At 38.4% G+C, this 16,801-nt stretch overlaps 1 protein-coding gene across 5 annotated transcripts in view; it reads left to right on the top strand.

The window, feature by feature from the left end:
* Positions 1-16,801, top strand: part of LOC119011809 (cadherin-18-like) — a 155,915-nt gene that overhangs the window by 20,798 nt on the left and 118,316 nt on the right. For 2 of the 5 annotated variants that reach the window (XR_005072278.1, XR_005072279.1), the window contains exons 1-2: positions 8,959-9,524; positions 10,969-12,350. Coding sequence is in view for 3 of the 5 variants with exons in the window: in XM_037085193.1 (XP_036941088.1) it covers positions 11,442-12,350 (909 nt within the window). In the remaining 2 variants the exon portion in view is untranslated. Of the gene's footprint in view, positions 1-8,958; positions 9,525-10,968; positions 12,351-16,801 lie in introns of those variants that run through there. The other 3 variants (XM_037085191.1, XM_037085192.1, XM_037085193.1) reach the window with 3 other exon arrangements.

Genomic DNA, 16,801 nt, shown 5'->3' with positions numbered 1-16,801 from the left:
ATGATACTGAGAGAATTGGAAGTCTGTGGTGTTCGATCTATAGGACGGGTTTGTTAAATTACGAGGCATGGAAATCTACGACAATGGGGGTGAAAGGGGAACTTTGAATCACAATGGCCGACTTCCTGTTGGAGTGACAGTTTGGTACCCCAGATGTTTTTTTGTGTGTCTGGTCATGATATATATGCATACCGAATGTCATTCATGTATGTGCATGCAGGAAGTGGGGCTTGGATTTGTAATATTGCAGGGGGCGCTATAGAGTCCCCTGCAATAATACAAATTACCTTTCATCAGCTATCATCGGGAAGGCATTGGCAATAACTGTACCAAGTTTCGTGTTAATCCGACCAACCGATGTGGCGATAGAAAGTACTTCATTTTAAAGTGTGCCACCTAGTGGTCATTGGTGGTCATAGCACAGAGTCTCAGGGGCTCATGGGAAGGTAGTCACCTGAGTTTCATGTCATTCGGACACACCAATGTGGAGATAAGCAACACTTTTTTTTCACTAGTTTTTGTGCTGTGCTCCTCACAGAGTTGAGCAGCATACTTAGCTCCTCCTTCCCCCTCTTGTGATTGGATGTTGTACCATCACGTGACTCAACAGCACAAACAAGGAAGTAGGCTCAGCCAGCAGCATACAAGCAACACAGAAACAGAGCCAAAGAATGTTAGAGAGGAAGAGGACCGTCGTGTGGTTATATTTTCAGGCTGTTTGATAGTAAAGTTTTTACTATTTACATATGAACTTTGCCAAAATCCTGTCCTGGTTTTTAACTAATTAGTAATGTAAAGGAGAAATCACAAAAACACATAATGAAAATTCATTCAGATTTAGCAATTTGATGTCGCATCCACCTTAATTATTAAAAAGTATCGGTATTGGTGTTGGTATCAGCGATACTGGCCCTGTATTTACTTGGTATTGGATCGATACCAAAATTTGCAGTATTGACCACCCCTAATCACTGTAGAACTGACAATTCTCAAAAACTTTGCTGACTTTATTACTTCTGCAATCTAGCTCTTGTTTTAGTCAGCGTTGGGGATAATGTGTTATGTAAGTAATGAGTTACAGTAATATATCTATTTTAGCAGTAACAGTAATGTGTGTTTTTTTGTAAGGTTCATCTCTCTCAATATTTGTTTTTGTAATTCTTATTTGTACCAAGGTACGGTGAAGTGTATCACTACCTCAATAGGACTAAAAGCTTTCAAGTTTTCTTTCAGGGTACTTTTAAAATGTCTCAAGATACATCTATTGTGTTTTAGCCAGGTATGTAACATTACTGTCATGTCTTTCTTTTGGTGAGGAATGCATTAAAATTTGCCCTAACTGGCCATCCATGTCCATTTGATGGCCTCATTCTGTTATATGATATTCTGATATCTTTGTGTTAGTATACTGCAGCATTGGTGTCAAGGATGAGCACTTGGAACAGCACAACATCACACTATACAGTGTGTTCCTGTGTTCTACATTCCCATGCCATTCATGGAGGAGAGATGAGTAAGGCCCCTTGATAATAACAGGAAAAGCTATAAAGAAGTAATAGCACTGGCAGATGAATAATGTCTATTTGGAGATTTCTATACTGAAACATCAGAGGAGGAAATTCAGCTCAAGGACACTGAAAAAAAATAATAATAAAAAAAAGAAATCAAAGTGGATTTGTAAATGAATGCTGCCTCAACATCTTTCTAATCTGATAATCAGTCTGAATTGCCATTTAATTTTCACCTCATTATTCTGTCTAACATTGTGTAAATGTCAGCCATTTTCTGTTTTGAAATCAGAAGTGACTTTGTGACTGTGAAATCAGTCCTGCTGCCCTTGTAGCACAGGAGTAGTCATGTTGATCAGAGATACCTTTCCACCTTCTAAAATTGCATTTAACTGCTTTTTCCTATGAGGCATCATCAATAGCACAAAATTGATTCCATCACATCAAGAGTCATTAATGAAATTAGCCTCAACAGAAGCTGGTTCTCAAAGTTCTTTGTACCAAGACATGCCCTTTTGGGTCTGAAAATCAGTCCTGCAGTGCTAAAAAGCCTCTCGCAGGCAGCTGAGGCAGGTTGAGGTGTGTTGAGCTTCAGTGACAAGTTGCAGACTGCTGGAAAAGATTTCAGGACATCCATGTATCATACAAATACACACATGTAAGACACAGACGTACACAAAGATAAGAGAAAAGTGGTTCACCTGACAGAATTGTTAAATAATTGCCTTTGTGTGGAGTTGATGTAGACAATTAACAACTACACACAGGGGACGTTAGCCTTCAGACCTTTTGGCTTAAAAGCCTTTTCTGTCAGAAAATATATTTATTTTAACCCAAATCACCATTCAACCCCGAAACCTACCCAAGAGGAGCTCTCTGGCACAGAGCCCTGAAGAGACATCTCACAACAGTGGCAAAATGGCAATTAATTAAGGATTATTGAGTTGCTGTTTTTTTTTTTTTTTTTTTCTTCAGATTTGACAGAGAGTTCTTTAAATCCAGAAGCTTGTTGTTTTTAAGTTGGCGCGCAATGCATTCGCCATGAATCATTCTTGGTCATGGATGGGGAATGTCTTACTTCTCCAAATATGATGCATCCATGTTCCCCGGTTCACTTTCTTCCTCCATGTCGCTGCTGCAAGTTTTCTCTCTACATAACCTGTAACTGATGGCGCTTCTCTCCGTGGTTGACTTTCCCTCTCTGGGTAGTTACGTCTTACACGTTGTGTCATCATCCGAGGAGGTTGAAAAAGTAACAAGACTGTTTTGACTATTTAAGGAGCAGAAAGTACAAAAACTGCTTTTAAATGTAGGGAGTAAAAGTAATACGTCATCAGAAAAACAAATACTAAAGTAAAGTACAGATACCTGAAAAATCTACTTAAGTACAGTAACAAAGTATTTTTACTTCGTTACTTGCCACCTCTGGTGACTTAGGGAAAACAACAGGTCAAATATGCACATTTCCCACTTTGGTCACAACAAACATTACAGGAGAGGTCTCATTAAAAGCTCCATGTTTCACAAACATGGATGGAAATTGTCCTGAGGTCTCCTTAATACATTTTTGGTGGTTTCACACTTAAAATCTTGAAATGTAGCCTGGAACTGCAGTCACTGGCTCATCTAGCTCGACTGCACCACTACCTCCTGATATGAAAATCAGGTTATAAACATGTATTGTGACCTTGATCTGAAATGCAGAAATATTAATATGGTATGAATGACACAAAGTTGAACATATCAATGGTTTTCAGAAAAGTTAATTGTCAGCATTTTATCCTGGTGATTGGGCTGCTCCAGATGTGGATTTTGTCACTTTTAAGAATAATGGTATTGGTGCAACATTATGAGGTGCAAAGAACACCAACACAGCAATATCACATATTGTGATATTCCCCCCTCACCCTCACCAACTCATTTATTCAGCCTTTTCTGAATTCCTTTAATGTATAATATCCTTACAGACCCTGTAATCACAAGACACCTGAAACAGGTTTAGCACACAGGCTGCTGTGCAGCTAAATATATGCACAGGCAGTGAAACTCTCTCATGGGTTGGTTGTTTATCATTCAGATACAAAAAAAATAATAATAAAGAAAACAGAATGAATCTAACAAACCTCAGCAGAGGGTAAAGACATCCACACTTGATGTAAAAATATATTAGCTAGACAGATAGTCAGTGAAAATGAAAATGTAATGCTATTAATGTGAATTATGAAATGACCTTGTATTACCCTGCCTTGATCGAAAGAAACAGAAGTCAGCTGGACATTCCCCTTTTTTTAATCAGCCTCTGTGATATGTGCTTAGAAATTAATTCATGTGAAAAATGTGAAAATAACTGAATGATGTTCATGGCACGCTGCTTGACTGCCAGCTTTGAGCTTGCCAGTCCGTGTGCTGCATCCTTGAGTTCTTTCAAATGTATAAGCAACTGAATTAAAGATGGACAGATGGAAGGATGGACGGATGTATGGATGGAGGGACAGACAGACGGACAGACAGACAGATGAACCATCATACAAGGAGAATATTAGGAAACGGACGTCAGAAACCTTGTCAGTATTCAAGTCACAGCCTCAGCCTTCCTTTAGAGGTCCGCTGTGTATTTCCCTCCAATTAGCATCATAATTAGCAACATTGGATGCTAATCCATGGCTAATTGGTTTTGATAGATCTCTAGAAACCAAAAGAAATTGTAATGCAGCCTTTGCCCATGGACTGCAGCAGGACTTTATTCTATCTAGCTGCGTTTGATCAACATTCTGAAATAAAGTTCACTGTTTAAAGAACAGTAAAACTCTTAAAGGTTACAACTGATTAAACAGTTTCATCTGATTCCATTTATTTTTTTCACTTTCAGTAATACTTTTAAGAACAGCAGGCTGTGTTAAAAGTGCTGAAAGGCTGCTGAAACAGTACAGCCTTATTTTATTTTTGCTTATAAAAAGTATTCACCACCTCGGATGTGTGCTCCTTTTATTGCTTTTATAACTGGAAGCATAATTGGGTTCCTTTGAGAAGAATTTACAAAAAGAACCCCATTTCATGTTAAAGTGAATACAGATTTCGGCAAAGCATTGTCAATCAATGAAAAATATGTAATGTTGAATAATTGATTGCAGAAATATTCACCCACCTTTAAAGTGACTGACCTTATTCAACAGGGGTCCAGCCGATTGGTTCTAGTAGTCTCACAATTAGTGAAATAGAGATCATCTGAGTGCAGTGAATGTGTCTCAAGTGATTGTAGTATAAAGACACCTGTGTCTGGAAGGTCCAGTCACTGGTTAATCAGTGTTCCTGGCTACAATTACACTATGAAGACAAATGACCACACCGAGCAACTCTGTGAGATAGTTATTAAAAAAGTAAAAGTCAAGGGATGGATACAAAAAACATTTCCACTTTTTCAATTGTGTCACAGAACATCCCCTGGATTTAAAGTTAAATCCATGATTAAGAAATGGAAGGAATATGGCCAATGTGTAAATGTGCCTTGAGCAGGTTGGAGGAGACTAGCTAGGGATGCCACCAAAATACCTATGACTACTTTGAAGGAGTTGAAAGCTTCAGCAGCTGAGATGAGAGAGGCTCTGCATAATTTACATTTAGGGCATTTAGCAGATGCTTATGTCCAAAGTGACTTACAGTAATTCAAACATACATTCATGCAGTGTTGGCAGTGGCTAAAATGCAAGGTGCTGACCAGCCCATCAGGAGCAGTTTGGGGTTCAGTGTTTTGCCCAAGGATACTTGACATGCAGACGAGGGGAATCGAACCTACAACCTTCTGACAAGACACTGGCTCTACCCCTGAGTCACAGCCACATACAACATACAACTGTTGCCCCAGTTCTTGACCAATCAAAGCTTTATGAGAGAGTGGCAAAGAGAAACCCACTGTTGAAGAAAGATCATTATATCTTGACTAGAGTTCACCCAAAGGCATGTGGGAGATTCCAAGCTCAACTGGAAGAAGGTTCTTTGACCTGATGAGACCAACATTTTTTCGGCCATTAGACTACAGGCTATGTTTGGTAGATGCCATACAACGCACATGACCACAAACACACCATCCCCACTCTGAAGCATGGTGTTGGAGGCATCGTGCTGTGGGGATGCTCCTCTGCAGCAAGCCTCGGAAGGCTTGTAAAGGTAGAGGGTAAAATGAATGAAACAAAATATAGGAAAACCTGGAGGTCAACCTGTTTCAGTCTGCAAGAGAACCAAACTTGGGAGAAGATTTATTTTCCAGCAAGATAATGACCTGAAGCATACAGCAAAAGTGTCACAGAAATGGTTTTAAGACAACAAGGTGCATGTTCTGGAGTATTCTAGTCCAGACCTCAATCCAATAGAGAATTTGTGGCTGGACTTGAAAAGGGCTCTTCATGACCGATGCCCATGCAACCTGACAGAGCATGAGCAGTTTTGCAAAGAGGAATGGAGAAAAACTGCAGTGTCCAGATGTGCAAGACTGGTTGACCTATCCACACAGACTCAGACCTGTGATTGCGGTCAAAGGTGCATCTACAAAATACTGACTTGAAGGGGTGTGAATACACATATTTTACATTATATATTTTCAATTGATTGTCATTACCATGGTTGGCATCTCATCAGCTGTCACTGTTGATTTATTTTAACAGTTGACAAACCATTTTTGTAAACCTTAACCAAGCAATTTTTGTTTCTTAAACTTCAACAAACTTCAGGCAAATCTTTTTGGTGGTCACTGACTACCAATCTGTTTTGTTGTCAACATGTAAGTACTTTTTGCAACATTTATTGATGAATTGCATGGGAGCCTGGCAAAGTTCCAAACATTTTGCCATACAATAACATCCTTTATATTTGATTAAGTTTTCTGTCAAGAAACTAGACAGTGACCAGTAGAAGCACGATGGAACAATGCATTTCTGAATGAGTCCTTGTGTTATTTGCTGTCATGCACATGCAGATTTTGTAAGACACATTCCTGCCAATAGTTTGATCCACTGAGCCACACACAGTAGGTGATTTGAAGGAGGGATCAGGGGGAAAGATTGCAAGGGCAGAGGGGTTGTTTAGTTGACTGTAGTGTTTCTCATCATTTAATGAGACTCTGATGGCCTGTCATAATCTAATTTGCTGCACCATATTCTCATATTGAGCAAAAAATGTTTTTCACTTTCATGCATAAGATATCTAACATTTTGCGACATTGCTTCAGCAAAGTATCCTTTATTCCCAGTCAGTCGACTGGGAAATTAATCAATTTCAGACTCTCGCAAATGTGGCTTGCTAATGTTAGCAAACATGTGGCTCATGGTTTGCATGCTCATTGGCTGTGTTTTTATCTTGTCTTTGTATTTGTCATCGTAAAGCCAGAGCTGTGTTGTAGAGTATATTGTGAATCACCTGGCAGCAGAGCCAAAACTTAGTGTTATATTATTTTCTACATTTTGTATTTTCCACAGTTTCTCATTTATGGTCATGTTTCTTTTTCTTTTTTTTTTTTTTCTTTTTTTTTCAAAGTACACTAGAGAAAACTTTAAAATGTGCAAAAAAAGTTTATGGGGGACCATGGACAGCCACCATAGTCTTACAGAATCCTAACTCAACCAAACAACAACTACCCAACATTTATCTTTTAACTGACTGAGGTTTGTGCAAGTTAGAACCTATGGACCAGACTAGGGCTGGGCAATATGTCAGCATTATATTGTTATTGTTGGTTGGCTGTATTGTCTTAGATTTTAGATTTAGTTATTTTTTGATCTGGCATCAGTGTTGTCTCTCGCTGGTTTTAAAGACTCCATTCTGCTTTCTTATTGGGAAAATTCTCAAATCAATTCATCTCTGTACCATGTATTCACTGCTACGTTGCATCCAGGTAGACTGACACAAAGCGCACACACACACACGCAGGCTTTTATGGATCCCACTCATATTCTTGCAAGACCAGTCCTACTCCTCGTCTGATTGGTTTGGCTTTGTTGGTTTCCATGTCTGTGCTTGACACATATAATAATGTGTCAGTTACGCTGACAGAGATTTTCAAAGTCTTGGTAGTCACCCACATTTTAAATTCTTCATATAGGCCCATGCTTGTTCCAATACTTAGTCAATATATCCTCATTACTAATTATTATAAGTCTGATTTTGTTAATATTTTGTGAAAGATATAGGTCTGAAATATCTGCAGCCTGTTTTTGGATTGAAAAATCTAATGTGCTGTTCGTGGAGCTCAACTAACACATGGATTTGCAGATGCACAATTTCATCCTTGATCTATTCTCTCAGCTATAAACTATAATCAGTGCTATGCTATATTGTGGCCTATTAACTCTGTAGTAGTTTACCATCACAGTAACAAAAAACAACCTGTAGTAGTGGAAGAGTGAGAAAATCATAGAGACACGCTATAATATTCGTGTAAAACTCCTAAAATAGCTCTATGACCACGTAGTGATGTCTGTGCTGCTGAAACTTCACGTGCACATCGAGACACCTCTGTAACTAAATATTTTAGGAGAGACATGACTGCTGAATTTTTAGGGGTTACATTGTATTAGGGTTTGGGGTATTGTCCAAAGAAATGCAGCAATGCTAAAGCATCCAGAACGGATGCATGGATGTGAAAAAAGCAATGTGCAAGTTTACAAATTAGGTGAAAATCAGCATTGTGAATAAACAGACAGTGAATAAACATAAACTTTGCTAGTTTTTGTTAGTACTGCAACTTTATACTTTGGTTCATTTATGGGGAAAACTACTTCCAGCTTTGGCACTGAAAGCTGGCACTAGAAAGAAATCCCAAAGAGCCAGTGATGAGGCTCACACTGTGCTTACAGTCTCAAATTACAGATTACAAGTTTAACCTTACACATTTTTTAATATAGTCCTTTATCCTCTTTCGCCATGCAAAGTAAGTATACATGGCTCTTTCTTTTATTAGAGCCCATTACAATGTTGAAGCTTCAGATTTACCTTTATGTCCAGATGGGGCTGTTTGGCCTCCAAACTGCCAAATTAATTAATGTAATTGCTTTAAGTCAGCAGTTATGTGCATTCACAAAGGAATGTGTGTATAAGCTCTGATAGCATGAAAGCCATTTATGTGAAAATAGCACAAGATGAAAGAAGTCATATCATCTTTCAGAGATAATGTTTTCACCCAGACAGATAGGAAAGCATTTTTTGAATATTTGATGGAGTTCCAAATTATTTATATGATTACATTTAATCTGTTAAATGAACACATTAAACAGATATGGAATATCTGCATTCTTGGTATCATTACAAGAAACATTACAGCTTTTTAATGTGTAACTTTTATCAAGGACATTGGTCTACTGGGCTGTGAGCTATCAGTTAAATATGAACTGTCAGTTTCTTCCTAATTGTTTTCTTTATAATCATTCCATTCTAAATCAATCACTGTGTTCTCACAAAAGAAGGAGGAAAAGGAGAATGTTTTTAAAAGAGGCTGCCTCAACCAGGCTGCATCATTGATGAAACATTTATCGCCTGCTTACACTTTGCTTGCCTCTAGATGAGGCTGGTGCTGCTGGCAGCTTTAGTGATTTAGATTTAAGGTAATGCAAAGAAATGCTGCAGGCATCTTGTGCAGAACATTCAGTCAACAGGAACCAAAAATACAAATGGAGCCAAGCAACAAGCTTTGATGGAAGAATTTCAAGCTTTTGTTTGCTGCTGTAATTCTCAGTTTGCCTGTTCTGCTTGAAGTATGCTAACAAAAAAGAAAAACAAAATGTTAGCTGTCAAACCAGTGATACTGATTTCAATGATTCCCTCAACTTTCCTTGACTGCCACTTAAGCTGACACTTTTCCGTTATTTCTGATGTGTCTTGGCTAACATCACCATTGTTCATAATGAATTGTAAAATTTGATTATGCCTTTAGTTGCAGAACATTGCTGTCTACCATCTGCTACACCTGCATTTGAGAGAACCATGATTCCAACAGCAGCAATCTACAGGCAGGCTCTGATATACTAACAGGTTGATTGCCAGTCATGTATGACGTATGACCATTCCCAAAACCATTGGTGTACACTTGACCATTTGTTAGGTTTAGGAAAACGTTGTGGTGCGGGTTAAAATAACTATTTTACCTATGAAGCAATATGCCTATGTTATGTAACTGCAGTTGGTTGACTTTCACAATGGATATGAACAGCGGTGTCCTGTAGCCCTGTATTTGTTTGACCCGAAAATCCCTCTCCCTCTCCAGTCCTATGTGGACTTTATCTGATATATTCTCTTAGTACTGTAATAATTACCATGTCCACTAGAGGTGGTTGTCTTATATGGTCGTTTTTTTTTTTTTTGTTTTTTTGTTTTTTTTTTTTAATGAGGATGGATAATTCACACACACAGCAGACAGTTACTGACCAGTCAGTTTAAAAGTTACATGAAGCTGAATTTCAGGTCTCAGGAGTTTCAAGACTACAATCTAAAGAGTGCCCACATTGCAAAATTGGTCTGGCCTAGTGAAGAGCCATAGAGCATACATGGCATACATGGCCCAACAGTTATAAATCGTGATCCACAGGTGGTAGCCAGAACATAGGTACCCATGCCTGATAACGTTCAGCTGTAGTAAAACAGTTGGCTGAATCCAGGTCTAAGACATGGACACCCTTGTTCTCGTAGCCTGATCTAGACTACCTGTGACCTCAGTCAGATGGCTGTGTGGTACTTCACTGGAACAGACCAACTTCATAGGCTTCTAATATGCCAAATATTTTACATTGTCTTTGAGTTCTTCCTCCTATAGTTACAAGAAACGATTCATTTTGATTCAAAAGCATGTCTTAACTTCCCTAAGACCTCTCCTGGAGATTAAGACAGGAAAAGGAAACTGGAGAGCTTAGGAATGCATATGATTGTTGAAAGTGACTTTCTGTCCCCTGTTCTCAATCAGGCACAGTGAAAGAATTTGACACTGGTTGCCAAGTTGTCATCAACAGTATGGCTGAATTATATCAGTGTCTAATTTACATAATTCACTGACACACATTCTGTAAAAATCCATCCTCAAAAGTGACAAATGCAAAAAATACACAGTTGTACTTATTATTTAAAAAGCATCAGAAATTGAAGAGTAAACCAGTGATTCCCAACCTTACTGTAGACCATCTGCTATGCCTGCACTTGAAGGCACACTATATACTACATGCATACCTAATTTGCTTTTTCATGTTATTGTCTGAGAGAATGTCAGTTCCAAAAATTACATACTTTGTACAGCAACAACACATACATGGAGTACACACTGCCACCTGTATAATTTTGTAAAGTGAAAACAGAGATCTGTCATCCATTGAAAACTGGCAGTTAGCACTGAGCTTAAAAGACAGGCTGTTTGTTCTCTTAGTTTGTTGGTACTTTAATTGTTTCCTTTTTTAACATTTGATCACGCATTTCATTTTCTCTGTTTCAGGAGTTGAAGAACAAAAATCAGATGATTCTGCTTTCAACATGATGAATAAGGATGTCTGGCCATAGTGGATATGACAAACGGCGCTGATGCACAAGTTTGCCATGGACTTCACTACAAACGTTTGGGCTAATTGTACATACTTGCATGTAAACTAATCATCTAAATGGATCTCAGACGTGGGAACAATTGTGGGAGGACGAACATCGCCACATATTAAGGAACATCTCACATCCACACAAACATATTGAACAAGACTATGGAGCTCTTTCTAATTTTTCTGAGAGAACTACATAAAATGCTTCCCTGGGCTGCAGCATGTGGACTCTACTGGCTAACCTGCTCTGTGAAAAGGACTGTAAACCTGTGTGTTTGAGTGTGTCTGTGGTTGTTAACGAGTGTTTGTGTATGCCCATCGTGGTATGACACATTGGAAGTGAGAGGGGAAGACATTTTCGGACTATCCTTTCTTTACAATGAGAGTTCTAGCTGGCGTGGCTGCAGTTTCCTGTCTTAGTCCCCTGGTGGTCTTCCTATGTGTTGTCTCCCAGAGTTGTTTTGGGACCCAGGTCGGTCTGAGCCCTAACACTAACCCCAACCCTAACCTGTACCCTAATCCCTGGGTCAAGTCACTGCCTAAACCAACACCATTCCCAAATTCTAGCCCTAAAAAACATATGTCTCCACTGAAGCCCAACCAGAAATTCCGGAGCAAGACTCAGTCAAAGCCAAGGCTTGACGCCATGCTGTATCTAACTGACAGCCTTCAGTTTGACTCAAACCTTCCCTCAACAATCTCCCAAGCCACATCAAGCTCAAATACTAGAGTCGAGCTACAGAATTTGTCCAAACAGAGTTCTAATTCAAGACAAGGTTTGGCATACCAATCAAATTCTAATGAAGAAGCGACCAATGCCAACAACAATTCAAACCAGACTTCAAAAGTCAACCCCAAAATCAATCCAAAGCCAGGGATTGGCCCACTGTCACGGCCCAATCCCAAGACACTCTCCAGCTCTAAGGTAGTGAATGGGCCTAAGACCAATTCGGAGTTGGTCCCCAACACTAGATTACCTTCACAATCCAATCTTTATCAAAGGTCCAACTCATCTCGTACAATAAAGCCCAGCACCTACTCCAGTGCCAGCCCAGTTTTACTATCAAATCCTCAATCCTATTCCAAACTCAGACCTTCTTCACAAACAATTATGAATGCCAAATCCTACTCCAAGATCTCCAACTCAAACTCAAGAGCACAGAGGAACCAGACCAAGTTGTCTGCCATAGACAACGATTCTCACCATCGACCAAAGAGAGGCTGGATCTGGAACCAGTTCTTTGTTCTGGAGGAACACATCGGACCTGAACCTCAATACATTGGAAAGGTAAGCTATGTTTATGGCTTGTCCTACAATGTAGTTTTCACTAACCGCTTTTTGTATACTGAATGAATGAATATGTGTTGAGCAAGGTGCATGTACTCCGTGGAGCTTGTTTAATGTCTCTTTTTAGATGTAATTAATTAAATAAATAAACAGTTAATTAGTTAATTAATTACATTTAAAGGTTTACTTGATTATGATTTTCAGTGGTTAGTGCCTCCAGTGCTTAAGACGCTGCAGTGTATTTGTGTAGTATTTCAGGAATATAGTTTAAAAAGGACATATATGATAATGTCCCTACATACACAATTATTATCTTATGATTGCATTTATTGAATTATTCAGAACACATAAATGTTCTTTGGGCAGGTGCAATGCTTCCTGCTGTAGCACATTTTTGATGTGACCACTAGGTGTCACCAAATACAGAAATTCACGATTCAAGTCAAGCAATGAGAAGATTTTTCATGTTTCTGGACACAAAGCCAAATGCAGAGGAGGGTTTGTTAAGGTAAAAAGGCAGTGTACTTAGTTCGACAACAGGTTGGCAGTTATTAAAGGCAAATAATTAAAATAAGAGGAGAACGGACATAGCTGCATTCCTAAAACAAGGTGCAAAATTGCAAATCACTATATCATGCAGTAGCTACTAGCCTAAGTAGTTTAATTGTTTTCATTTTCATTCAGCCCTTTCTTTAAAGAGGTGATACAACCTTTTTCTTTGAGAATGCAAATAACTGCAGAGCTGCAGACTTAAGTGGGGTACACACATAACGATAATCGGGCTGATTTTGCTCTGATTTTACCCCTTCCTGACCACAGAAGAGTATCCTCTCTCTTATAAGATTATCCTATATGATTATCCTGAGGTCTGTGGTATGTTAAGAGTCAATTTGTCCCGATAATTTGCTCGGAAATGGGTTGTGGCCGACAATTGTAAATGTTAAACTTGTTCAATGTTCACGATGAAAAATCTTTGTGTATAGGGAAAGCCGACGACTCCTGAGATCTAACTTTTCCTATGGGGGTGTTTGAATTTTTTAATGGGTTTAGGAAAAAAGTTGAAGAGCAACCTCAGAGGAACAAAAATATGCCTATCCAGTCCAACCAATCTGGGGAAGTCTTTTTCTGTCTGAATCTGTGATCCAGTCCTGCTTTCTACAAAACACTATGAATATGAATTTAAAAACAACAAGGCATGTGTGGTCGTCAGATAGAATGGCCTATCCTGGCAAATGTCAGTCTTCTCACAAGCCCTACATATTCCAGCAATAGACACAATAGTCCACATGAAGTTATGCTATTTTTGGGATTGTTCACAATTTGTATGTTCATCAGTGTTCATCACAGCTATATGTTCCTGAGTAGTAGAAGCCGTTTAAAGGACTGGTAATCCAGTTGGTCAGAAAAGCTAGACACTTTCTGAAGATACCACTAAGCACATTTCCCTTGAAAAACACCTTTTTCAAATTCTAAAAGAATGGTGCATGCTTTTCACTTTGACTTAGAAATACTCTGCAGTGGGATCATCTCACAATACAAACTTTCAACAGTGATGATACATCTTACTTTTGATTAAAACATTACTTCATGAGAAGGTGCCAACAAGTCTGGGATTACAGATTTAAGGATGTAGAGTCAATGTGATGCAGCTATCATGCTGTCCTGCATTTAATCAGTGCATTGATTGGAATTCATTTAGTGTAGTCAGTTAAATCTAAATATTATTTTCATATAAGTGTTAAGATCTCTCAGCCTTATTTAAATTATAGCCAACATTACATGAACATGTATGTACAGCTAAACAATGCCGTGACACATATTTGTATTAAATAGTAAACCAAACCATAAAATGGGCAGTTTTAATAACAGGCCAGGATTGTGCAGAACATTTAAATACATAGGTCAAACTGTTTTAAAAAAAAGTGTTTGCATAAAAACTAAATACAGTTGTATAATACAATTAAAAAACAACAGATTACTACAGACCATACCTGTCCAACAAAGTCCGAACTTAAAAAAAAAAAAAAAAAAAGTTAAAGTGTATACTATATTTTGAACATTTGTAGCAAAGCAGGTGTCAATTTTTACAACTGAGAGATGAGAGTAAGGTGCTTATCTATACACTATATTACTTAACTATACTAAAGAGCACGAGAAGAGGTATTACGTTCATGTTTGCTAGCTTGCAGTGCCAGTGCATTTCTCTGTAGTCTTTCTGTCTTGCTAACGCTAACTAAGCTGGGCATCTCTTGACGTCCTCTCCGTCTGTGATGTGCTCTCTGTGTTTTATGACTGTGTGCCTGACAGAAGTGAGAGTGAAATACAACTATTCATGATGTTTGATAGACGGCGATAGGTGACAGTTTTCAGGAACTGCAGCTTGAAAATGATAACCGCGCTGCATTAGCACGTGCTCATACAGTACAGGAGCAGCCTCTTAGAACTTCCTGTTCCTCTGTGATGAGCCCTCAGCAGCTTGTTAAGGGTCCATGCTAGGACCTGAGAGAGTCTGTGACTGGATTGAGATCCCCTGCGATGGTGGAGTGAAACATAACGCCATGCATGAAAACCAGTTGTAATGGTTTATCTATCCTCCCGAGAAGCAGTGATGATGGAAGCTGAAGCATTACATCAGTGTGAAATCAGCTCTTACCGTATTATGGGCATGCAATATTTGATGTGTGAGAGAGTGTGATTCTAACACAGACCATATTTAATGATTAATGAGCTACCATATAATGAGATCATGAATATTATGCTTCAGCTGTTTTTCTTTTTCAACAGCTCTGCACGAAATTGAAATTTATATAGCTTAATTAGATGACTGCTATACCATGCCATCAGGTGCGCGCGGAAATCCAAGAGCAAACATATTTTGTGCCATGGTGGAAATATTATTATTTGAAAAGCTGAATGTCAACAAATATGGACTGAAGCAGAATATTTTGTTACAAACAACATTAGGATTTATTACATCAAACTTTCAATACATTTTGACTTTTGGACTTTTCAACGCTGTGAAATTGTTAGAAATGTCAGAAGCAATCCTGCACAAAACAAGACAAAAGCATTTGCAATTTTTTTTCTCCATATTTCAGCAAGTGTTGAAGGCACATTAGAGCAATTTGTGAGTCATCAAGTGATGCTGATGATATCTCGTCTCTGTTGAGTCTAACTTTAATGCAAGAAATCGTAAAATTTCCCGAAGTGAATAAATACTGCATGTATAAACACAAAAATGCCTAGCTAGGTCAATGTTCTTATAAGTAACATTCCTACTGAAATGTTTCAATGGACAGATTTATAGGCTACTTCTTATGTAAAAACTTCACATCAAGTAACTTTAAATGTTATCATTTCCAAAATCCACAATATGATTTATACCTAATGGTATATTCTGCTTTAGTCCATATTTGTTGCCATTTATCCTTTCAAAAATAACATTTTCACTGTGGCAACATATTTTGTTAGTTTGCTCTCGGATTTCTGCACACACTTGATGACTTGGTGTAGCAGTCATCTAACTAATCTAAGTAATTGCATTTCTGTAACTACAATAAAAAAAACAAGAATAACAAATAATGTATTCAGCTCTTATACTATGATAGTTTGTCCTGGTACCCTTCAGATAAAGTCAGCTGCTCAGATGAGCCACACATGCAGTTTTTTCTTCCTGTTAAATCACTTCCACAGCAATATTACTTTCATACTTGCATGCAGTTCTGTTAAAAAACACATAGCTGAAGCATAATATTGATGACCTCATGATATGGTAGATAATCTTTAAATATGCTTGGTCCATGATAATGGTCCATGATATTTTTTTTTTTATTTGTATTTGGTTTAAATATTTCACTGACTGTGGGTGGTCACAATACACATGAGCTATCATGCTCAAGTGACACATTGTCAGCAGAAATTATTGTTATTATGCAGTGTACTTTTTTACACTGCACAGTAACAATAATTGAAAACAATTCATAGGAATTACACAGAAATTTCTCACGCAGTGGCGGATGACAAAAGAGATGCAATCAGTTTATAAAAGTGTGTTCACGAACATCCTCTGCATATCTTGGAAGTTCACAGAGGCCAAACACATTATTAAGATAATAGTGTATCGCTTTGCTCTGATTCAGTGGACATCCCAACAGGTCTCCCAGCCTGAATGCTCACCTGGCTGCTGCAGGGCTGTTGAATCAACTGGAGAATTTTGTCCCACATTTTGTCAGTGTGCATCCACAGACAGACATCTCGAGAGGGAGAGCCACAGTTCACACTTTCTAAACTACTATCAAATTGTCTGAACTTGGCTGTGCTGATAAAATGTAATCCATCAATCTGCTACTGCACTCTTCATCCCCTGACATGCAATGCGGAACATGTTTAGTGTAGTACTTAAGCAAGCTGAAAAACTCAGTAAGAAAAAGTGGTAATGAGACTGTTCATCG

This window comes from Acanthopagrus latus, chromosome 21, assembly GCF_904848185.1.
Source record: "Acanthopagrus latus isolate v.2019 chromosome 21, fAcaLat1.1, whole genome shotgun sequence".
Classification (NCBI taxonomy): domain Eukaryota; kingdom Metazoa; phylum Chordata; class Actinopteri; order Spariformes; family Sparidae; genus Acanthopagrus; species Acanthopagrus latus.
The sequence above is the reverse complement of the archived record's forward strand: the minus strand, read 5'-3'. Positions and strand labels throughout refer to the sequence as shown.